General features: G+C 49.4%; 2 protein-coding genes across 6 annotated transcripts in view; one reads left to right on the forward strand and one right to left on the reverse strand.

Annotated features, from left to right (window-relative positions):
- The window catches only part of ATP4A (ATPase H+/K+ transporting subunit alpha), a 35,570-nt gene extending 22,414 nt beyond the window's left edge, over window positions 1-13,156 (reverse strand). Inside the window, exons 1-2 of the mRNA XM_049702905.1 lie at window positions 13,036-13,156; window positions 12,643-12,790 (exon numbers count right to left, since the gene is read on the reverse strand). The gene's annotated coding sequence lies outside the window, so the exon portion shown is untranslated. The remainder of the gene's footprint in view (window positions 1-12,642; window positions 12,791-13,035) is intronic.
- A 40-nt stretch (window positions 13,157-13,196) lies between these two features.
- On the forward strand, window positions 13,197-22,372 carry HAUS5 (HAUS augmin like complex subunit 5). 5 transcript variants are annotated; one of them, XM_049702916.1, is made up of 19 exons: window positions 13,197-13,335; window positions 14,063-14,125; window positions 14,218-14,250; window positions 14,383-14,407; window positions 15,000-15,105; window positions 15,185-15,344; window positions 16,414-16,516; window positions 16,608-16,690; window positions 17,192-17,249; window positions 17,389-17,513; window positions 17,664-17,781; window positions 17,883-18,013; window positions 18,243-18,405; window positions 18,623-18,703; window positions 18,805-18,950; window positions 19,210-19,321; window positions 19,399-19,531; window positions 20,792-20,924; window positions 21,093-22,372. In XM_049702916.1, exons 1-19 carry the CDS (start codon window positions 13,238-13,240, stop codon window positions 21,208-21,210), a joined length of 1,989 nt encoding a protein of 662 aa, XP_049558873.1. In that variant the 5' UTR covers window positions 13,197-13,237; the 3' UTR covers window positions 21,211-22,372. The 5 variants fall into 5 exon arrangements, with proteins under 5 accessions (XP_049558873.1, XP_033269727.1, XP_033269725.1 ...); XM_033413836.2 differs by having other exon boundaries at window positions 16,447-16,516; XM_033413834.2 differs by having other exon boundaries at window positions 15,000-15,344; window positions 16,400-16,516.
- The last annotated feature ends 469 nt before the right edge of the window (window positions 22,373-22,841 follow it).

Below are 22,841 nucleotides of genomic sequence, written 5' to 3' on the forward strand. Positions count from 1 at the left end.
AGGAGAAAAACTGTCTGATTTCTGTTTACTTAAGATGGATCCTCATTCACTGGAATTCAGCTTCTTGAGATTTTACCCTTTACATTCCGTGGTTCTTCGATGACTTTAAAATATGAATTTTTAGTTATTCTTTTATTCATAATCGTTAGGGAGGAAAACGTTCTGCCGTGACCTTCTACATCCTCCAGGCATGGAATCTGGACCTTTTAAGAGAGGAGTCAGATCTTCTGCTTTCCTGGTTAATATCTCCAATGGCTTCCCTTCACACTTCAGATCCAAACTCCACACCGTGAACATGGCTACCATGACCTCATGGCACTGGGTGATATGTTCCCTGATCACCATTCCACACTGACTTCTTAACATATTCCTGTGGCTATCCTCCAGGCTTGCTGGCTTCTCCCCTTTTCCGACTCTTTCTTACCTCGGGAAGATTACACTTGGTGTTCTGTCTGCTTGATTCTCTCTTCTCCTGGTAATTCTATAGCCCTCTCCTTCTCATGCTTCAGGCAGGCCGCAGCTCAAGTGTCACCTCTTAAGAGAGGCTTTTCCAAGATACATGCACCCCTATGTTCACAGCAGCACTATTTACAATAGCCAAGACATGGAAACAACCTAAATGTCCATCCACAGACGAATGGATAAAAAAGAGGTGGTATATATATATATATATATATATATATACACACACACACACACACACACACACACACACACAATGGAATACTATTCAGCCATAAAAAATAATGAAATAATGCCATTGCAGCTACATGGATGGACCTAGAGATTATCATACTAAGTGAAGTAAATCAGAAAGAGAAAGACAAATACCATATGCTATCACTTATATGTGGAATCGAAAATATGACACAAATGAACTTATCTATGAAACAGAAACAGACTCACAGACACAGAGAACAGACTTGTGATTGGCAAGGGGTTGGGGAGTTATGGAGTGGGAGTTTAGGAATAGCAGATGTGAACTATTATATGGATCAACGACAAGGTCCTACTGTATAGCACAGGGAAATATATTCAATATCCTGTGATAAACCATAATGGAAAAGAATATGAAAAAGTATGTATACTTATATGTATATATCTGTATAACTGAATCACTTTGCTGAACACCAGAAACTAACACAACATTGTGAATCAACTACACTTCAATAAATTTTCACACACCCCCAAAAGAGGTTTTCCTGAACGCGTTATCATATGTGTCTCCCTCCCATCCTCCAGCCTCCTTTGTATTATTTATGATGGTCCGAAGTAACCTTGTTAAGTTGCATTTCCTTATTTATGTTCTAACTTCCCTCAAGATAACATATATTTTCTGAAGCCATGGCCTAATCTGTCTTGTTCAGCACTGACTCCTGTGGCCCTAGCCCAATGCCTAGCACACAGGAAGTGTGCAATAACCTGTTGAATGAATGAAGGATGAAGCCTCCAGGATACTAATAGGAGTTGTTAGTACATGGGGTCGTGTAAAGGCATATACCAACCACACAAATACACATACACAATCACGCAGAAGGCATCACGTGGACTGCTCCCAGAAGAGGTGGCAGAGGGAAGACTTCCTCCATGGGGCAGGGACAAGGTACTACTGTCCAAATCCAAGTCCAGAAGTTCCCAGGGGAGCAAGAAGGCCTGGTACTATGAGGGGCACGGGGCATATGCCAAAAAGGTCTCCTGGCTCATGGTTCCGCTAGGTGTTCTGAGTTGTCTTGTGGCATAAAAATGAACAGGAGCACTAACTGGCCTAGAATGACGGCCACGTTGCTGAAGCCCAAGGCCAACTTCGAATTTTTCTTTGTTCTGACTTTGTTTTCCAAACTGTTTGCTTTCCATGTCTGTGGAGGTGAAGACAGCCTGATGTTTTTCTAAAAAGGGGCAAAATAAAGGAAGGGTCCCCTGGAGAGAACCTGGAGCCCATGATCAGGATCAGGGGAGGAAGGATGAGGCGGAGGAGAGGAGGAAGCAATGGAGTGAGATGGTGCAGGGGGCCTGGGCAGGACCAGGCAGGAAGGGGCACACGGGGATCTGAGGGAAGAAGCAGGGTCAGCAGGATGGTGAACAGGGTCGGAACAAATCCCAGGGTAGCAGGGAGGGTGGAATGGAGAAGGGGCTGGGGCTAGTACTAGAGAGGAGGGGGAGCTGGGCAGGGGCCAGCTCCTGTGGCACCCGTGGAAGGGGAAAGGGGGCAGGCTTGGGGGTGTTCTGCAGAGGCAGAACTATGGCTCATCCCCACCCACCAAGCAGGAGAACCCTGGCAGGTATCCCCAGTGGGAAGAAGTAGAAAACTGAAAAAATGGACAGCAGCGTGTAGTCCTTCACAGGAATGTTGAAGGCTGTCTTGTAGACCGGCTACATCACAGTGACCTTGAACTCTGTGGCCCGGACATCAGCCACAGCAGCCATGGACTCCAGCAGAGTGGGTGGGATGTACAGAGAGACCAAGAAAGGTCAGCAGATGCTGAGTAACGGGGACTCGCAGGATCAATCCCACCAACAGGAGGGTGCTGGAAATACGTGCCCCACAATGACCCTGGCCACCACTATGGGAAAACGGACCCTGTGGCACCACAATGGCTCCATATAATACTCCCACTGGCCCTATAACACCCACCAAGTAACTTAGAAACGCTGAATGTTTCTTCTGTCTCCCTAAACCCCTTCCTGCTCTCCAATAACGTGCTCCATCCTGGTTTGCGGGTGCTATCCAGTTAGTTAAGCCTGGTCCTACCAAATTATTGAGCGCTCCCCTTTTAGTCTAAAAAGTGCTCAGTTTGGAGGTTAAATTAAATGGTCACTTTAGCCCAGGGATGCTAAAACTTGAGCATACAACTGAGTCACCTGGAGGACTTATTGAAACGGAAAGCTGAGCCCCATCCCCAGAGTTGCTGATTCCTTAGCTCTGGGGCAGGGTTCAAGAATGTGCATTTCTAACAAGTTCCCGGGTGAGGCTGCTACTGCAGGCTAGGGACCAGGCTTTGAGAACCACTGCTTTAGATGATTACTTACTCTCTGCACCCCTCTAACCCTCTCGTCACTTCTGTAATCCTTTGTCTGCACCTGTTGCAGCAAAAATAGAAATGAGACTTTTCTGATAAACAAGGAAAATAAGCAACAATGAACAGGCTGGGGAAACAGCATAAACAGGCCTGAAAGAGTTAAGTAATCTTGGTTATTCTTTAGCTGTTACTACTAACACACACTTGTAGCTAGACTTGTCCTTCACAAAGCTAAACAAAGCTAATTACTCTCTGATTCCATAAGAATTGTACCCTGCACCCAGAATTTACTCTTGCTGCATTCTCTTGTAGCTAATCACCCCTTGTACCTGTTTACATTTCAGAAAGGAGGTCACAGGCCGGTAACCCAGGGATGAACGGACCCAATTACCAGGCTGCCTGATGCCAGCAGTGACTGTTTTAAAATATTGTAAGAAGAAGAAGAATGCAAGACCTTCACCACTTTGATCCTTATCACTTACCCTGGACTGCGAGTTCCACCTATAAGACCCTCTGTAATTCCCCAGGATGGGGCGGGACAGTTCTTGAGGTGCTAGTCTACTGTGTCTTCCCTTTGCCTGGCAAAGAAAATAAAAAGCCTCTCTACTTCTTATCTTCCAAATCTCTATCTCCGTATTTTTATTCGGCATCAATGCATAGGGGGCCAAGATTTGGCAACATAGCTCATGTTCCCCATCCTGTAACTCTGCCCTAGTCCTGCTTCACTCCTCTCCCTGATCCTATAACTCTCTTCCTGTCCGTCATAACACCTCCCGTAACCCATGCATCCTCCCATAACCTCCCTGTCCCCCATAATTCCCTGTTCCCCATAACCCCCTCCTATGACTTCTCTGTCCTACACTCCCCTGCCTCTATACACCCTTCCATTTTTTCATATAAATCCCTTCCTGTCTCCCCCAGAACCCCTTCTTGAGACTCCATAACCTCCCCTTGGTCCTTTCCTAACCCTCTCCCTGTCCCACAAGAACCTCCTTATCCCATGTAACCCTCTCCTGGACCCCTATAATCTTCTCTTTGTCTCCCATAACCTTTTCCCATTCTTTTCTAACCTCCAGCCTCCTTCCCACACAAATCCCTTCCTTTTCCCAAAAAACTTTCCTGCGACCCTACAGTTCCCTCCTGGACACTCAGACACCCATCATCCCCCTGTCTATCCCATATTAGCTCTGGCTGTCCTCTCCTGACTCCCTCCCTGTTCCCTTAAACTCCCCACTATTTCCCGATCAGCATCCACAGTTAATGCCACAGCTGTCCGCTCACTCATCCTCGTCCTGGGGCTGCCCTGGCGAGTTGAGTCACAGCGGCGCGGCCTCTTTTGGTTACCACTTTATTGTGATTGGCTGCCCTGATACGGAGGATGCTGGGAGGGCGGTGCCTCAAGCATTTAGATCCAGATTCTGGTTGGTTCAATGTACTAAGGAAGCATTACTTAGGCACGCCCCCCCCCACCCCTGTTCTCTGCCTGTCCTCTTGACTGATTCAATGAACAAAGATGTGGGGTTTCAAATATTTGCCTTTTTAAAGAAATTTAGTTACTTAGTTTTAGCTGTGTTGGGTCTTTGTTGCTGCGCGCGGGCTTTCTCTAGTTGCAGAAAGCGGGGGGCTACTCTTCGTTGCAGTGGCGGACTTATCGCGGTGGCTTCTCTTATTGCGGAGCACGGGCTCCAGGCGCGCGGGCTTCAGTAGTTGCGGCTCGCGGGCTCTAGAGCGCAGGCTCAGTAGTTGAAGTGCATGGGTTTAGTTACTGCGTGGCATGTGGGGTCTTCCCGGACCAGGTCTCGAATCCATGTGCCCTGCATTGGCAGATAGATTCTTAACCACTGCGCCACCAGGAAAGTCTCAACTATTTGCTTTTGTTGTTGTTCCCAATTTGAACTCCTGATTGACTCAGTGAATGAAGTGGGTGGGCCTCAAGTACTGGCTAGTACATTCTGGGTTGATTCTTTAATAGGCAAAGGGCAGCATGTAATTTTTTTTTAACATGGAAATATTGGAAGCCTACAGTGCACCAGGCAGTGCTCTGCTCTTGCAGGCCAAGTGGCAACCAAGAGAGACAAAGCCACAGCCCTCCCGGAGTTCGCAGTCCATGGGGTAGATGGGGAGATGTACAGGGAAAACCTGAATAAATAAACTAAATGATTTCAGAGAGGACCAAGGGCTATGGGGAATAACTAGGACATAAGGGATAGGGACCCAGGAGGGTGACACGAGGTGAAATGGGGAGTGAGGAGGTCAAGCAAGACCTGTCTGGGGAGAGGACATCCAAGCCTGGATGAGGGGCTAGCCATGAGAAGATCAGGGTGAAAGAGTTCCAGGCAGGGGGAATGGCAAGTGCAAAGGTCCTGAGGTGGGAAAGAGAGTTGTGTGATCCAGAAACAGAAACAAAGGCAGTGTGGTTAGAGTGTGGAGGCAAGAGGAGAGGAACAGACCAAGGCAGAGCCTGAACACCTGGGTGAGGGATTTGGGTTTGATCCCAGGAGCCATGGGAACATGGAGGGTTTAAGCCAAGGAGGGAGAGAATCTGATTTAGGTTGTGGGGTTGCTCCGGCTGCCCTGAGCAGACTGGAGAGTGGAAGGCAGAAGGCTTCTGTTTTGCCTGAGGACAGAGCCTGGCAGTTTCATTCTTACAGAGAATGAGGCAGTGCCCTGACCCCTGGGTCCCTTGGACATGGTGGGATTTGGATATGGAAAGGGAGAGCATTCGGCAGAGAGAAGGTGCCAGGAAACCTCAGCCAGGAACAAGCCACGTGGGACCTGAGTGTGTCTGTACCTGTCTGTGCATGTGTGTGTTGATCTCCTAAGATGATGGACTCAGCGATGCCCTTCACATCTTAGGCAGTCACCCTCCTCAGTCTCTGCAAGCATGGAAGCTGGAAGGTGTAGGGGTCGTGTAGGCAGAAATCATACTGCCCTACGGTGCTCCTTATCTCATACCAGAGAAATCACCAACACAGGCCAATAAGAATGAGAACCCCCTTCCATGGCTGAGAGTTCCTTGGCTGGTGTTATTTCTTGCCTGGTGGATCCCATGGCTGGTGGTCATGTGTCTCTTGGCCAGTGGGCTACATCCCAGGGAGACCATCGCTCCCTCTAACCACTAAGGGTTTACTGTGCAACACTACCCAGAGCCATTGCTTGGTGGCATGTCAGCAAGCAAAAGTGAACTTCAAGGGCTGTGCCGCCTCATGCTCCCCCCAGGGGCTCACCCAACTTCTGAAGTTCCCTTAGATTACACAATCTAGAGTCTTCTTTGTCCACAAAACCAGGTATAAGGGCAGGACTAGGAGAAAAGCTGAAAACAGAGCTAGGTACTTGTGCCTGGAGCCTGCCTGCCTACTGTAAAAATTAGTAAAAATAAATCTTAATCGAGTAGAGCTAGAAGACCAGAAGGGGGCGCTCCTGTGCCCTGAATCAATAGCAGAGCCCAACAGGAAGAAGAAAGATGCCTCTTCTTTCCTGACAAGGATTCAGTCAATGAAAAGCCCTCAGCTCTTTGTTTACTATAGCCTTCCCAACTTCCTTTTCCCCACTTAAAAGTGTCCCTCTTCCCTTGCATTTCGGGGACTTGCACATGGCTCACCATGGTCGCAGACCCCAACTGCAATTCTCTGCTGATCCCAAATAAACCTATCTTTGCTGGAGAAATATCTGGCAGTCTATTTGTTTCAGCTCAGTGCTACTCTGTGCTTCTTGTTCTGTAAAAGAATTGGTTTTCTTCTTGCAACCAATGAATACAGATGGATTCCTACATTCTTGCTAAAATTTGTTGACAACAGTCTTTTTAATTTCGGTTTGAATTTCCCTAACGACGAAGGATGCTAATCACCCTGCACGTGCTATGGCCATGTAGAAATTATATTTTGTGAAATGCATGTTCATGTTTTTGTTCATTAAAAATGTTGAACTGCTCGCTTTTTTCTTTTTGCAAATATTTTCTTTCAATTTGTGACAACTTTTCACATTCTTAGTGGTGTCTTCACAAGAAGAAGTGTTAAATTTTAATAAAGTCTAATTATATTAAATATTATGCTTAGGCTTTTTTGAGTCTTCTTTAGTAAATCTTTGTCTACCTATCCAAAGGTTATAAAAAATACTCTCTTGTGTTTTCTCATAGAAGTTTTATAGTTTTAGCTTTCATATCTAGGTCTGTGATCCATCCTGAATTAATTTCATAGCTAGCACCCTGGACAGCACAGTTGTAGGTTGACATTATGCAAAAAGTGATGTGGTATGAAGTAAGGAAGGATTCAAGATTCATTTTCTCACTATATTGATACACAGTTTCATTAGCATTAATTGACAAGACTTTCCTGACCCCATTGTATTAAACTGGCACCTTTGTCTTAAACCAAGTGACTGTGTACATGTTAGTCTATGTCTGCACTCATTGTTTTGCTTCACTGGTCTCTTTGTCTATATTTATACCAATATCACACCGTCATACTGTAGGTCTTACAGTAAGCATTGAAAGTTATATAGTGTAAACCCCCAACCATGTTCTTCTTCAAGATTGTTGTAGCTCTTCTAGAGGCTTTGATTTTCCCCATACGTTTTATTTTATTTTATTGGAGTATAGTTGATTTACAAGGTTGTGTTAGTTTCAGGTGTACAGTAAAGTGGGTTAGTTATACATATACATATATCTACTCTTTTTTAGACTCTTTTCCCATATAGGCCATTACAGAATATTGAGTAGAGTTCCCTGTGCTATACAGTAGGTCCTTATTAGTTATCTGTTTTATATAAAGTAGTGTGTATATGTCAATCCCAATCTTCCGACTTATCCCTACCCCCGCCACACGCTTTAGAATCAAATTGTCATGTTCTATAAACATGCTTATCATGTTTATTGCTTCTCCTTCCAGTGAGGCAAACTTTCTAATCCAACCCCAGCTACTCATTTTGGCAAGAATTCAGAAAAATCTTATGGGGAAAACTGGCAGGCAGGAAAACCCAATTGCACACATTCAGCTCCTTTAGTTTCTAATCTCTCATGTCTCCCTAAATAGCCATTAAAGCTCCACTGGTGGGCTTCCCTGGTGGCGCAGTGGTTGAGAGTCCGCCTGCTGATGCAGGGGACGTGGGTTCGTGCCCTGGTCCGGGAGGATCCCGCATGCCGCGGAGCGGCTGGGCCCGTGAGCCATGGCTGCTGGGCCTGCGTGTCCGGAGCCTGTGCTCCTGAACGGGAGAGGCCACAACAGAGAGAGGCCTGCGTACCGCAAAACAACAACAACAACAAAAAAAAACAATATGGTGCTGGTAGAAAAACAGACACATATCAATGGAACAAAACAGAGAGCACAGAAATAAATCCACCCTCATATGGTCAATTAATCTACAACAAAGGAGGCAAGAAAATACAATGGGGAAAACACAGTCTCTTCGATAAATGATGGAAAAATTGTACAGCTACATGCAAAGGAATGAAAATGACCACTTTCTTATACCATATATAAAAATAAACTCAAAATGGATTAAAGACTTAAATGTAAGACCTGAAATCATAAAACACCTAGAAGAAAACATAGACAGTACACTCTTGACATCAGTCAGCAATATTATTTTTGATGTCTCCTGAGGCAAGGGAAACAAAAGCAAAAATAAACAAATGGGACTACATCAAACTAAAAAGCTTTGCACAACAAAGGAATCCACCATAAAAACAAAAAGGCAAACTACTGAATGAAAGAAGATATTTGCAAAACAATATAACCAACATGGGGTTGATATCCAAAATATACAAAGAACTCATACAATTCAATATCAAAAAAGCAAACAACCCAATTTTAAAAGTGGGTCAGGGACTCCCCTGGTGGCACAGTGGTTAAGAATCCGCCTGTCAATGCAGGGGACATGGGTTCAAGCCCTGCTCTGGGAAGATGCCACATGCCACAAGGCAACGAAGCCCACGTGCCACAACTACTGAGCCTCTGCTCTACAGCCCGCGAGCCACAACTACTGAGCCCGCGTGCCACAACTATTGAAGCCCGTGCACCTACAGCCCGTGCTCCGCAACAAGAGAAGCCACCACAATGAGAAGCACGCGTACTGCAACAAAGAGTAGCCTCTGCTCACCGCAACTAGAGATAGCCCATGCGCAGCAACGAAGACCCAACACAGCCAAAAATAAATTATTAAAAAAAATGAATTCCTACCATTTGCAGCAACATGCATTAACCTGCAGGGTATTATGCTAAGTGAAATAAATCAGAGAAAAACAAACACTATGATTTCACTTTTATGTGGAATTTTTACAAACAAAACACATGAACAAACAAAACAAAACAAAAACAGATTCTTAGATACAGAGAACAAAATGGTGGTCCCCAGTGGGACCTGGTGGGGGAACAGATGAAATAAGTGAAAGGGATTAAGAGATACAAACTTCCTGCTATAAAATAAATAAGTCATGGGGGTGTAATGTACAACATATGGAATCTAGCCAATAATACCGTAACAACTTTGTATGGTGAAAGATAGTAACTGGACTTATTGTAATGATCATTTCATAATGTATAATAATATCAAATCATTATACCTGAAACTAACATAATAGTGCATGTTAATTATAATTCAATTTGTTTTTTTCTTGCCGTGCTGTGCAGTTTGTGGAATTTCAGTTCCCCAACCAGGGATTGAACCCAGGCCCTTGGCAGTGAGAGCATGGAGTCCTAACCACGGGACAGCCAGGGAATTCCCTACAATTCAAATTTTAAATAAATAAATAAATAAAGGGGGGAAGATCTAAAGGATGAGGAGGAGGTAGCCTTTGAAGATAAGAAAGAAGGGTAATTGAGTTGGGGGGGGCACAACAGGAATAAAAGCTCAGATGTGAGAGGGAGGGAGTCTTGACAGGTACTGTCCCAATGAGAACATTGCTTTCCTCTCTGGAAAGGTCTTAACCTAAGGATAAGTTCCCTCCATTCAGCCTGATCATTACTTCCACCAGCCCCCTGCAGTGCTTCAGTCCTATCATCCCCTGCCCTGGTTCCATGCCCTGGCCTCGGTATCCTCCTTGTATCAGGGTTCAATCAGAGAGGCTGAACCACTAGGGGAGATATATCAGATAGATAGATCAATCGATAGATAAACAGGGATTTGATTTTATACAATTGGTGGAGTCATTAAGCAATCCTTCATATTGTTGTCTTAGTGTCAGATGCTGGCACTCGAAGTGCACAGGGCAGGCTGTTGTTAAGAAGGGAAGACAGATGTAAAATGGGGGGAAGCTAGGACAAGCTGGAACAAGCTTGCCTCTGACCTTGTTGGTATGAGCAGCCACAGAAGAAGCTGGAGCTCAACACACATATGGCCCAGGAGTTGGAGAAGTTGAAGGAAGAGCCAGAAGGTGAAACAATTGCTGGCCTGGCTGCTGCCCTATGCAAACATGATGAGCCAGCAGCCAGCCAGTGACAACCTGTGTGATCTACAAAAGGGCAGCTGCTTCACTTCTCCCCTCCAAATCTTGCCCAAGAATCTCTTCCATCCCATCATAATTGGACACAGAAGGTGATTCTAGGAAATAGTTCATTCAACCTAGTCAAGTGGACACATTACAAAGCCACCACACAGAGACTGGAGGAGAGTGGGGAGAAGATGGTAAGTGGTTGCTGGGGAGATGGTCACATGACCAGCTCTGCTCTCTCTTAGGTGTCTTGAGAGGATGTGCCTAAAATTCCCTATTGGCTTTTTTTAGAGCTGGAGGGGAAACTGCTGGCAATTATTCCTTATTTGCCTTTAATTTTTTATCCAAAACAGATAAAGAATCCTTTTATATTTATATATAATTATATAGCTTCAGTCAAGGTGCATCTGATTAACTGCCATTAGTTTATGGTTATAGATATTCATTAAACAATATTCCAGCTTTCGGCCAATTCTTTTGTTTGATAGACTTTATTTTTTTGTGAGCAGTCTTATGCTTAGAGGAAAACCACACAAAAAATAAAGTTCCCATCTACGTCCCCTCCCTCCACACACATTTTCCCCTATTATTACCGTCTTGCAGGAGGATGGTACCTTTGTTACTATTGATGATCAAGAGTGAAACATTATTCCTAACCAGAATCCATACCTTACGTTAGGGCTCCCTCTGTGTTGTACAGTTCTATGGCTTTTTACAAATGCATAATATGACATATCCATCATTACAGTATCATACAAAATAGTTTCACCCTCCTAAAAAAATCACCCTTTGTGTTTCACCTTTTCCTCCTTACCCCCCACCCATTGGCCACTACCATCTTTTTACTGATCTCTATAGTTCTGCCTTTTCCACAATGCCACACAGTTGCAATCATACAGCATATGGCCTTTTCAGATTGTCTTCCAAAGCGGCTTTATCATTTTGCATTCCCACCAGCCATGAATGAGAGCTCCTATTGCTCCACATCCTCAGCAGCATTTGGTGTTGTCATTGTCTTGGATTTTAGACATTCTAATAGGTATGTAGAGGTAACCCATTATTGTTTTAATGTGCAGCTCGCTGAGGACCTATAATGTTGAACAACTTTTCGTATGCTTATTTGCATTTATCTGTATATCATCTTTGGTGAGACACCAGTTCATAACTTTTGTCCATTTTTAAATTGGATTATTTATTTTCTTATGGTTGAGTTTTAAGAGTTCTTTGCATATTTTGGATACTCATCAATAATCAGATATGTGTTTTGCAAATACTTTCTCCCAGTCTGTGACTTGTCTTTTCATTCCTTTAACAGCCAGTACTTTCTAAAGTCCCTTGAAAGGCTCAGAGGCCCTTGGCAAACATGCTGTCTAATTGATTTTCTTTTTTTTTTAATAGCAAAACAACCCACAAAGGTTGGAAGGGTGGAGATGCTTGAAAGAAATGGAAACTTGAGAAATCAGGATGGTGGAGTAGCAGCTGCTAGTCTTTCTTCCAGGAAGCCCATCTGGATTACATCAGCCCCTGGCACCCTCTTCTGCATCTCAGCCCTTATGAAGAATTTGAAGCTGAACTCAGCTTCTCCCCGAAATCTGCTATTTAGTGGTGACATCATGGTCCCCCTTTCCCTGGACTAGAGGCTCGGCTGACCCTTGGATGTCCCCTTCAGTCCTCACACCCACAGAGTCTCACATTGTTATCAGCATCTCCCCCAAAGCTGCCCCTTCTCTCACCTCCCCATTTCAAGGTCTGTTCCACCTAATCCCCAGCCTAGAGCCCTGGATCTCAACCCTCAACAGCCAGTCAACCTCACATGACCCATCCACTCAGTCTCCTCTTTCCTCCACAGCCCTACAGTGGTCCAGCACTGTCCTCAACCCCTTCCTCCCTTCATCCTGCTCCATCCTCCTCCCAGCGTTCCCAGCTTTAGTCTCACCCCCACCACCTTTCCTGCCATTTGTTTCTTCAACAACTATTTAGAGCGTCAGGCTCTGTACTGGACACTGAGGACAGTGATGAATCATATTGAATGAAAAGTCCCTGAATGTTGCCATTTCTCAGGGCCATGTCTGAGACTGAGTGGGCTCTCCAGAACTCCAGCCCTAGTATCCAGTACTTTCTGGGGCACTCCATAGACCTCTCACATTCCTTGTGTCCCAAATTGACCCACCCCTGCTGCTTATGTTCTACCATCCCTACCTGGTGATGCGTCTGTGTCCCTCACTGAACTGGTAGCTCCAGTAGCTGGGGCTCGAGTAGCTGAGACTGGGTCTGTCTCAGCCACCGGGGTGTCCCCAGCACAGGGTCAGCTCACGAATGTTACAGAATGGTAAGAACGAACGAATACCTAGAAGAAAGCATGCCAGAGAGATATTAGGGTCATGCCATCTGCCCTCTATCCCTCACTCAGACCTGACACCCTGTTTCTGAAACCAAAAAGCAGTAAATTTGGCACCTCCTCGCCTGATTCTCATCCTTCTGGAATGAAAGTCCCATTTTGTCAAGAAAATGAAGGGAGGCATTGGGGACCTTTTGTCTCTTAGGGAACAGATGGTAGTAGGAAGGAGGACGCAGAAGGCTAGCGGGCCCCACCGTTTCTCCACGCCCCTTTCATCTCCACTCAAAGGGACCGGACCCTCAAGCATGAGAAACGTAGACCGGCTCTGACATCTTGCAGAGCCGGACAGCCCCTGCCTGCCTGGCGATCGATGGCGTCACTTCCGGCGCACTCGTGACGTCAGAGGCGGAAGCCACCCTTGAAGAAGGGGCGGGAGGCGGCGGCTGAGGCGCTGTCATGGAGTTAGCGCAGCAAGCGCGGGAACTGGGCTGCTGGGCGGCGGAAGAGATGGAGGCGCCCGTGGCCGCCCGGGCCCCGGAGTCGGCGCTGCGCAGGTGAGGACCTTTCTAGGAGTGACGACTCCCCACCCTGGAGATAGAGTCCCGGGGAGTGAGAACCACATCTTCATCTAAGACGCGCCGCCCTCCCCATCCCCCTCTGCCCGAGTGAGAATAACCCTTGAGGGCGCCCCCGCCCCCCGAGTAGTAAATCCAGGCAGAGGATCCTGTACTGTGTGAGGACGTCCTGGCGGTGACTCCAACACTCCCGCGCCCATCCTGTGAGGCCGCCCAGAGTGAGGTCCCTTGCACCAGCGAGTTAGTAATGAATGCCCCCTCCCGGTGGGGAAATTGGATCTCCAGAGTAAGGCTGTCCCTGCAGCACTTCGTCACCCACCACACACCCCAGCCCAGCCAGTGAGGACCCTCTGGAGTCAGCAAAGACCACCCCATTGAAGATTGAATGTATAGGAGTGATGACCCACAGCTGATAATGAGAGAGCCCTTCCAGGCAGTATAGCCCTCACCCCCACCTCTGGAAGTGACTGGAGAAAGGGAGCACTCCACCATGGAATGAGAATACCCCTACACCGAGTGAGAAGCCCACCCTCTCAGTGACTGAGAACTCCCCAGGAGGGAATACCTTACCCCCAAAAGTATGGACCCTCCCTCCCCCAAGAGGTGAGAATTCCCTAGTAAAGACCTTACCCCCCACCACCCTGCGAATGAAGATCCTCCACCCTGTGTGACGTCCCAGGCATCCCCTTACATACTGTTCCCACAGGCTGTGTCTGGGCCAGGGGGCCGATATCTGGGCCTACGTCTTGCGGCATGTGCACAGCCAGAGGTGAGCCTGGCTGCATGAGGGAAGCTGTGGCAGGGGAGGGGACCTAGGTGAGTCCTACAGTAACTCCCCTTCTTCCTACCTCTCCACTATAGGAATGTCAAGAAGATCCGGGGAAACCTGCTCTGGTAACTGGTCCTCAAAGCTGTCCCCTCCTGTCTTCCCCAGCCCCCTCAAGCCATGTCCCCACCCACAGCCTCAGCCTCCCATCTCCCCCTGGAAGTCCCTGTCATCCCCTAACTCTGGCCTCACTTCCTCAGGTATGGCCACCAGGACAGTCCAGAGGTGAGAAGCACGTGCTGCAAGATTTTCTTTCATCCAAAAAGAGGACTTGTAGACCTGCTCTAGGCCCAGCCTTGTGCTGGGTGATGCTAGGGTCACTGTGTCACAAAACAGCCCTGATCCCTGCACTCACAGGGCTTACAGTCTAGGGGGAGAAGGTATGAGCTGTGGTTGGGGTGACATGGATATGGGGCATCAAAGCTGGTGAGGTTGGGAGAAGAGACTGGTTTGGGAGAGATACTGAGACCAATATGGGACCCAATGTGTGCATGGTGCCCAGGTGACATCTAGGGCGGGGGAGGCTTCCAGGAGACCTCAGGACTCCCAGGTGTGGGGCTCAGTGGGGAGATGAGGACTGGGACAGAGACAAGAAACAGGGTGGGAGGCTAGATGAGGCAATCCCAGGAGGAAGGAGGGGGACAGGATAGTACCATAGTGCTCTTCTGGTCCTAGAAGTTCAGGCACCGAAACTGCCTAGGGAAAACCCTCTGCCACCTAACTGGGCAGGTAAGAGACTGCTGCTCCACACAGGGCAGTCAGGCCAGGCCGAGCCCCAGCCAGGCCATGCATCTGACCCTGTACCTGATTCCACCAGGCCCGTCGGAAGTTGAAGCTGGAAGCCGCTGTTGCCCACCTGCGGGCAGAGATCCTGGAGTTAGACCAGAGCCTGGAGCTGTTGGAGCGAGAGACTGAGGCTCAGGGTGACCCATGGGGCTGGACAGATGGGCAGCAGAACAAGGTTAAGGAAAGTACTGATGGCCGCCCCTGTTCCTCTCACAGACATGGCCATGGAGCAGGCCCTACAGAGCGTGCAAGACACCCAGCGTCGTGCTCTCCTCCTCCGGGCCCAAGCTGGGGCCATGCAAAGACAGCAGCATGGGCTCCAAGGTCCCATGCAGCAGCTGCAGAATCAGCTCAAGCATTTGCAGGACATAGAGAGGTAAGCCTCAGGTGTCCAGGGAGCAGCCCTCACCAGGCTGGGTAGACACATTCTTAAAGACACAGTGCTCTGCCCTGAACGCTTCTTGGGTTCCAGAATTCTGAGCTCCACTCCTTAAGATTTAACATCCATGAGGCCAGGAAGTTTTGTCATCTCAGCCACCTGTATTTCCAGTGCCTAGAATAGTGCCAGCTATATATCTGGAACACCGGTGCAGGGGAAAAAACGGTAAACGGGACAGTCCTGCCCTCATGGACCTCACACTGTGATGCAGAGGAGACAGGTGGTAAACTGGGAGACAGACCCTGTAATCATAGGTAGAGATGAGCGCTATGAAGAAAAGGTGATATGATAGAAAGGGAGAGGGACATCCTGCCCTAGGTATGATGGTCAGAGAAGGCCTCTTTGAGGAGGTAACATTTGAGTTGGGGGAGGAATTTCCATGGAGAGGAACAGCAGAAGCAGAGCCCTGAGCTTGGCATGTGGGAAGAACAGCCAAGAGGCCAGTTCAGCTTAAGTTTCGTAGGCAAGAGGGAGAGCGTGAGGTGGTAGGTTGGAGAGGTGGACAGAGCGCCATGGAGGCATTGGAATTTTATTCTCAGGCTGGATTCATGGCCTGGCTCAGCCACTTACAGCTATGTGACTTTGGGCAAAGTATTTAACTTCTTTGTGCCTCAGTTTCTAAGTACTATAGAATGGGGATAATATTAATACCTACTCTATAGGGTAGGTATGATAATTGAGTGAGTCAAATCATGCAGAGTGCTTAGAAGAGTTCTAATACCCATTGTTGCTTTTCTGAGTGTAATGGGGCCACATCACATTGTTTTCAAGGGTTTTGAGCAAAACAGTGACATGATCTGTATGAGGTTTTAATAGGATCATTGACTACTGGGTAGAGAGCAGACTGCAGTGGGCAAGAGCAGGGAGACCGATGAGGAGGTTAATGCAGTCATCTAGCCAGGAGATGACAGTGGTCTAATTTGGGGTTGGCCTCTGAGATCCAGGCTAGCTTTGCTGGCAGCGAGAGGGGACACAGACATCTGTGCTGCCAGCTCCCTCCTCCCAGGAACCTCAGCCCCAACTGCACTCCTCTCTCCAGGAAGGCCAAAGTGGATATAAACTTTGGACCCTTGACATCAGCAGCCCTGAGCCTGGAGCCTGTGGTCCTGGTAAGAGTCCTGGGCCATGGGGGAAAAGGTGGGAAGCCTGGGGTTCGGTGGACCTTTGGGCCCTCCTCATGCTACACTCCCTTCTTCACAGGGTGATGTCCGAACAGCCTGCAGCCTCCGGACCCAGTTCCTGCAGAAGCTCCTGATGCCTCGGGCCAAGGGAGGCAGCATTCCGTGAGTATCCCTCAACCCCCGAGACCCTGCAAAGAACCTGGGCTTTGGGGGTAGTCACTTGTTACAGACGTTGGGCCTCCGGGCTCTGTTAGCCCAGGCCCTGCCCTGACAGGGCTCCCAGGCTGGGAAAAGAGGGAAACAGACCATCATAGACAGTGACAACCCAGGTAGTTAGGGCTGTCAGAGGGTGGGGAGGCCTGAGAGGCACAGGGAACCCAAATGAAATGCCTTACCCAGCTAAGGAGACAGGACGGGTTCTCTGGTGAGGAGGGTAAAAGGTTGAGAGGGTGTTCCAGGTAAACAGCACACGTGAAGGGGCCCAAGACCAGCGAGTTGATATTAAGTGGGGAACTCAAGTCTGACAGGTGTAGAGAAAGAGCCTGGTTTCCAATCCTTAAAATGGGGACAATGACAACCCCTACCCTATAGGGTGGTGGTGATCATTAGAGGGTGAGTTGATGTGTTCTGTAACATTCTCTGTCCCCTTCCCCAACTCCACAGAACCCCTCGAGATGATCTCTTTGGAACTTCCTACCAGCAGTGGCTTAGCTCAGTGGAGGTGAGGGGGCTCTCAAAAAGGACACACCCTCTGCCCCATGTAAACCTCAGGGTTTACTCTTGATCCTTCCCCTCCTCCATGGAGTCCCAGCTCATAGCCCTCCTCCATCCTGCCCTGACTTCACTCCTCTCCTCACCAGACGCTGCTGACAAACCACCCTCCGGGCCACATCCTGGCTGCCTTGGAGCATCTGGCTGCAGAGCGGGAGGCAGAGATCCAGTCCCTGTGCACCGTGGATGAGCTCCAAGATACAGAGCTAGCCAGGTGTGGCGTGGATGCTCCCACAGTCAGAGCAGGGCAGTGGACTGAGGAAATTGGGACAGGTCAGGACCAGGCAGGGTGACCTGCTGATGGGGGTGGAACTGAAACCCAGTAACCAATCTGGCAGGTGGGCTGACATTGGTTACCCCCAAGGGCCCAGGCAAGGGGACAGGTCTTCTCTCTCTGCAGCTCGGCCCCTACTCTCGGCTCCCAGGCCCCAGACCAGCCCAACTCTAGCCAGGCCCTGCCGTCCATGGTGCATCTCATCCAGGTGACCCCCAGGACTCCATCCCCTTCCCAACCCACTCGATCCCCTCCCCCAGCCCCCAACCCCAGGGACCATGCCCACCCTGACTCTGTGCCTCGCTCCAGGAGGGCTGGCAGTCTGTGGCTGCGCTGGTCACCCAGCGGGGCCCCCTCCTGGAGGACCATCAAATCCTGACCCGGCACCTCCAAGGCCTGATGGAGCAGATGGAGAGATGTACCGTGGGATCCAGCGAGAGGTGAGGGGTCTCCATGGGCAGAGGCCTCTAGGCCATCTCTCTCCCAGAGGTTTCAGATTATTGGACTTTTTCTGCACCTGTGGCTCCTGTTTCTGCATCCCTGCTTGCTCTTCTGGTTTGTCTCCCTGTGCTACGGCTCCTTGTGCATCCTTGCAGATCTGATCTCCCTCCTCTGTGGTGAGTCTTAGTCACCTTCCTTCTCCTTTGCTCTTTTCTACTCGTGCCCCAGGCAGGCATTGGTGCTGGGGCTCCGGAGCTCTGCCCTGTGGGCAGAACTCAAGGCCCTGCATGCCATGAGCCAGGAGCTGGAGGAGGCTGCTGGGCAGCGGCAGCTTCTGCTCCAGGAGCTACAGGCCAAACAGCAGAGGATCTTGCACTGGCGCCAACTGGTGGTGAGAGGCGGGACTCCGGGAGAAGTGGCAGGGCCTGGTGGAGGGCCGGAGTGAGGCTGGGACCCTTAAGATCCAGAACTGGGCCTCCTGGTGAGGAGAGGGGGCCAGGGTGAGACTCCCAAGAGGAATCAGGACCTGTGCAAAGGGGTGAGCAAGGGCAGAGGCTGGAAGGTGACAAGGAAAAGCAGCCCATCTCCGTGACCTCTCTGTTGCCTAGGAGGAGACACAGGAACAGGTCCGCCTGCTCATCAAGGGCAACTCAGCCAGCAAGACGAGCCTGTGCCGGAGCCCTGGGGAGGTGAGATGGGAATTGGGGCAAATTCTGGGTAGGGCTGGGTTTCCTAGGGAGGGGGCCAAGCGGCCTCACACTGCCCTTCCCATCCCTTTCCTTCCCCACAGGTGCTAGCTTTGGTTCGGCAAAAAGTGGTCCCCACATCTGAGATGGTGGCACCACAGAGCCAGGAGCTGCTTCGGTGTCTAGAGGAGGGAGCCCAGCATCTGCCCCATCTTCTGCTGGGCACCCTGCTGCGGCACAGCCCTGGAGGGTGAGACTGGGCCATCACCATGTCCCCTGCCATAGATGACTGTTGCTCCTTGGGCCCACTCCACAAAATCAATTCCAGTCCTCCCAGTGTTCCCGAGCTGCCAGACCTCACCTTCAGGTCCTCAGCCCCATTCTGGAATCCTAGTCCTCAGACCCACCTCCAAGTTCCTGGGCCTCCTGAGTCCAGCTCCCAGCCCCCAGAGCCTCTGGAACCCAAGCCTCCTCTCAGTGCCCCACCCAACCTGGATTTTCCCCCACAGGTTGCAGCCCCTCCCTACGGTCCTGCCATCCATCCACCAGCTGCATCCTGCATCCCCAAGAGGCTCCAGCCTCATAGTATTGAGCCACACATTGGGGCTGCCCGCAGGGAAGGTGAGTGCCTGTCCCTTAGGACCCGTCTTCCCACCTCTACCCCCACCCCAGGTGACTGTCCTTCCCCCTTCCTCCAGGCTCCGGAGCTGCTTCTTCCGAAGGCTGCCTCTCTTCGCCAGGACCTTCTGTTCCTCCAGGACCAGCAAAGTCTCCGATGCTGGTATCTGCTCCACATGAAGACCAGCCTGCCGCCAGGACCATCCACCCGGGGTAGGCCTGCCCTGCTTCCTTATCCAGCATCCCAGCCCCTTCCCAGGACCATCAGCGTCCAGGAGAAATCACAAACACCCACTGCTTATACAGTGTGCTGAGTGCTTTGAGCATGCTCACTAGTTTCCTCTGCACAGCAGCCCAGGGGTTCTCTCCGTTTTACAGAGGAGAGAACTGAGAAGCAGAAGGCTTGGTAGCTGCCCAGACAGCCAAGCTGGGATTTGAGTCCAGGCCGTCTAACCTGGGTCTGTGCTCCTAACCATGAGGCAGCACTGCTCATTGAATTGCCAAATACTCATCCATCACCAAACAGTCGTATACTTGAGTAGTTAGAAAGTGGGCTGCGTAGTTAAACTACCTGGATTCTCTTCTCAGCGCCACCTCTTCCTTGCTGCGTGATCTCCCTGTGCCTCAGCTTCCTCCTCAGTGGAATAAGCATAATCATAATACCTTACAGAGTTGTTGGAAAGATTCAGTCAGGTGACCCAAACAGGGTATTGAGCCATGCCTGGCTGCAGTAAGCACTCTGTGTCTCTGGTGTGATTCTAGTCACTGTTATCTGCACATGCACGGTGTCTTCCAGTCCTTACCATAAGGGAAGGGAGCATAAGACCCCAGTTTACAGAGAGGAAGCTGAAACTCAGAAAAGTCATTTATTCCTGGATTCACTCAGCAAGCACTCGCTGGGTATGTGCCATGTGCTGGCGCTGAGAGCTCAATGGGGAAAGAGGTGAGAGCTGTCCAGGAGGAAAGATGGTGTCTCCAGTGGGCCCTGGGAGACAGGTGAGGTTTTGCTCAGGAGTAGTAAGCAGAGGTCACATGATGCACCCCTCAAGTACTAGGCTGAGAGCCTGGGCTCTGTCTTGGGGCTCTGGGGAGCCTTGCAGGGTTCCAAGCAGGAGAGGGAAAGGATCAGGTTTAGGCTGTGAGATCACTCTGGCTGCCATGTGAAGGATGGACCGGTAAGAGGCTGAGGTTTGGGCCCAAGGAGGGAGGCTGGGGGACAAGTAAGGAAGCAGGGAGGACACTGAGGGTTGGGCCATGGAGATCGAGGGACCATCAGGGGGAAGGAGGAAGGCATTGAGAATGACTCCTCAGGTATGGTGGGCTTGCACATGGTAAGAGGACCTGGGAGGAGAGAGAGGATTAGGAGAGATGCTCCGGTGAAGGCTAGATGATTGGAGACTTGGTGACCCAATGGCTGCAAGGCACCAGGGAGCCAGAGGATTCATTGCTGCCCCCCGGGTTTCTAACCTGCAGAGCTGCTGCAGATCTGGGCATCCCAGGAAAAGGAGCAGAAAGAGAACCTGGGGCAGGCTCTGAAGCGCCTGGAGAACCTGCTGAAACAAGCACTGAAGCGAATCCCCGAGCTGCAGGGAGTTGTGGGGGACTGGTGAGAGGGGGGCACGATGAGATGGGGGCTGACTGGTGGAACAGGCAGAACTTAGACCGGGTGGGGGTGGGGGTGGGGGGCTGATGACAAGCAGAGCATGGTGCTCAGCGGAGGCCAGTGAAGGTCTGGAGGTCCAGGCCTTCCCTCTTATGCCATCCCCTTCTCCAGGTGGGAGCAGCCAGGACAAGCCGCCCTCTCCGGGGAGCTCTGCCAAGGCCTGTCCCTGCCCCAGTGGCAGCTGCGCTGGATCCAGGCCCAAGGCGCCCTGCAGCAGCTGTGCAGATGAAGGGGTGGCTCAAAAAGAAGTCCAGAGCTTCGCATTTGTTCACCCCAACACTTCACTTCCCTTAATAAGACTTTTGGAAGAAAGCATTGCCTGGATGCATCAGCCCATCGTCTCTACCCACACCTGCCGTCCCCCTTCACAGGCTGTTCTGGTTTTCCTCTCAGTTGCCTTGCCACTGTCCTATCATCCCAGTAAAGCCAAGAGAATGGGGTACTGTGTGCCCCACCCTACCTGAAACTCTCCTCGTCACTTTTACCCTCAACAAAAAGTAATCAAGCACCTGCTCTAAATACTGAGGATCCAGCACTAAAAAAAATGGACGGAAGTCCCAGCCTTCAGGGAGTTGTCATTCTAGGACAGGAGAACAGACCACTGACAAAATAAGTAAGCAAAATATTTAGTATGTGGAAGAACTGCTGTGGAGAAAAAGCGGTTGTAGTGGTGTGATTTTTAAATAGAGGGCTACACAGCAAAGGTGACACTCTGTAAAGGTAGAGAGAGAAGGAAGTACACGGGTATCTGAGGAAGGCTTGCAGAGGGGAAGACTACAGCACATGCAAAGGCCCTGCGTTCAGATGTGTTGGTGTGAGGGCTGAGGAGGCAGTGCATCTGCTGGAAGAGGGGAGGGTTTAAGAGATGACATTGCCTTCTAGTTTTATACAATTTCTTCTGTAAATGTAAATTTTAAGTCTCTGAGCCATTTGGAATTTATCTAAATGGATTCAATTTTATCTTATTTTAAATATATCTCACTATCATTTATTAAAATTCTCATTCAGAGCAGTGATTGCCTCTGAAGGAGGGCCGGGTGGCAGGGATCAACCAAGGAGGAGGCAAACTCTCGAGTTGGGAATATGTTGCACATTGAAGGTGGTGGGGTTAAACAGGTGTATAGATTTTTCAGAACTAAGCTAGCTGTACTGATTAGATCGCAGCATTTCGCTGTGAATTATCTTCAACTTATAAAGTAAAACTTTACATCCCTAAACTTTATAAAGTAGTTGTAGGTGACTTGAGATGCCACCTTTTCATACACTAAGTTTCCACGGTTAATTTGGCTGCATCTGTGTTCTCTCCAAGTCCACTGTCTGTCTGACGCTTGTGTGCCATCCCCACAGTGTTTTAATTATAAAGGCTGTGTAATACGTCTTAGTACCTGAAATGGCTGATTGCCGTCTTGCTCTTATTTTTCAATGTGTCCCTGTCTCTTGCTAGGTTTTTCTCCCAAATGAAGTGAACTTTATACCCAATTTGCCTGGTTCCAGAAGAAATACAAACATAGATGGGGGTTTTTTTTGGGTTGCAGTTAGTTTACAAATTAGGGATATTTGACATCTTTGAGATTTTAAACCTGATTTTCCACCTCCCTTTCCATAACTCCTCTCTTGGCCTCCAGAGCACCCTCACTCTCCCAGTTCTCCTCCTATCCCTGGCTACTCTTTCCCAGTCTTTACACATTTGCCTTCCTATGTGCCACCTTAGTGTCCCCCCTCCTTTTCATCTCAGCTCCGAGCCACCCCCCTACTGAACAAGAGGGTCCTTACCCCCATCCTTGCTCAATATTTCTCCATAGCACATCTTCTAACCTACTGTTTTACTTTATCTTTTATTGTCCTCAAACAAAATGTGAG

This window comes from Orcinus orca, chromosome 20 (genome assembly GCF_937001465.1).
Source record: "Orcinus orca chromosome 20, mOrcOrc1.1, whole genome shotgun sequence".
In the NCBI taxonomy this organism is placed as follows: Eukaryota; Metazoa; Chordata; class Mammalia; order Artiodactyla; family Delphinidae; genus Orcinus; species Orcinus orca.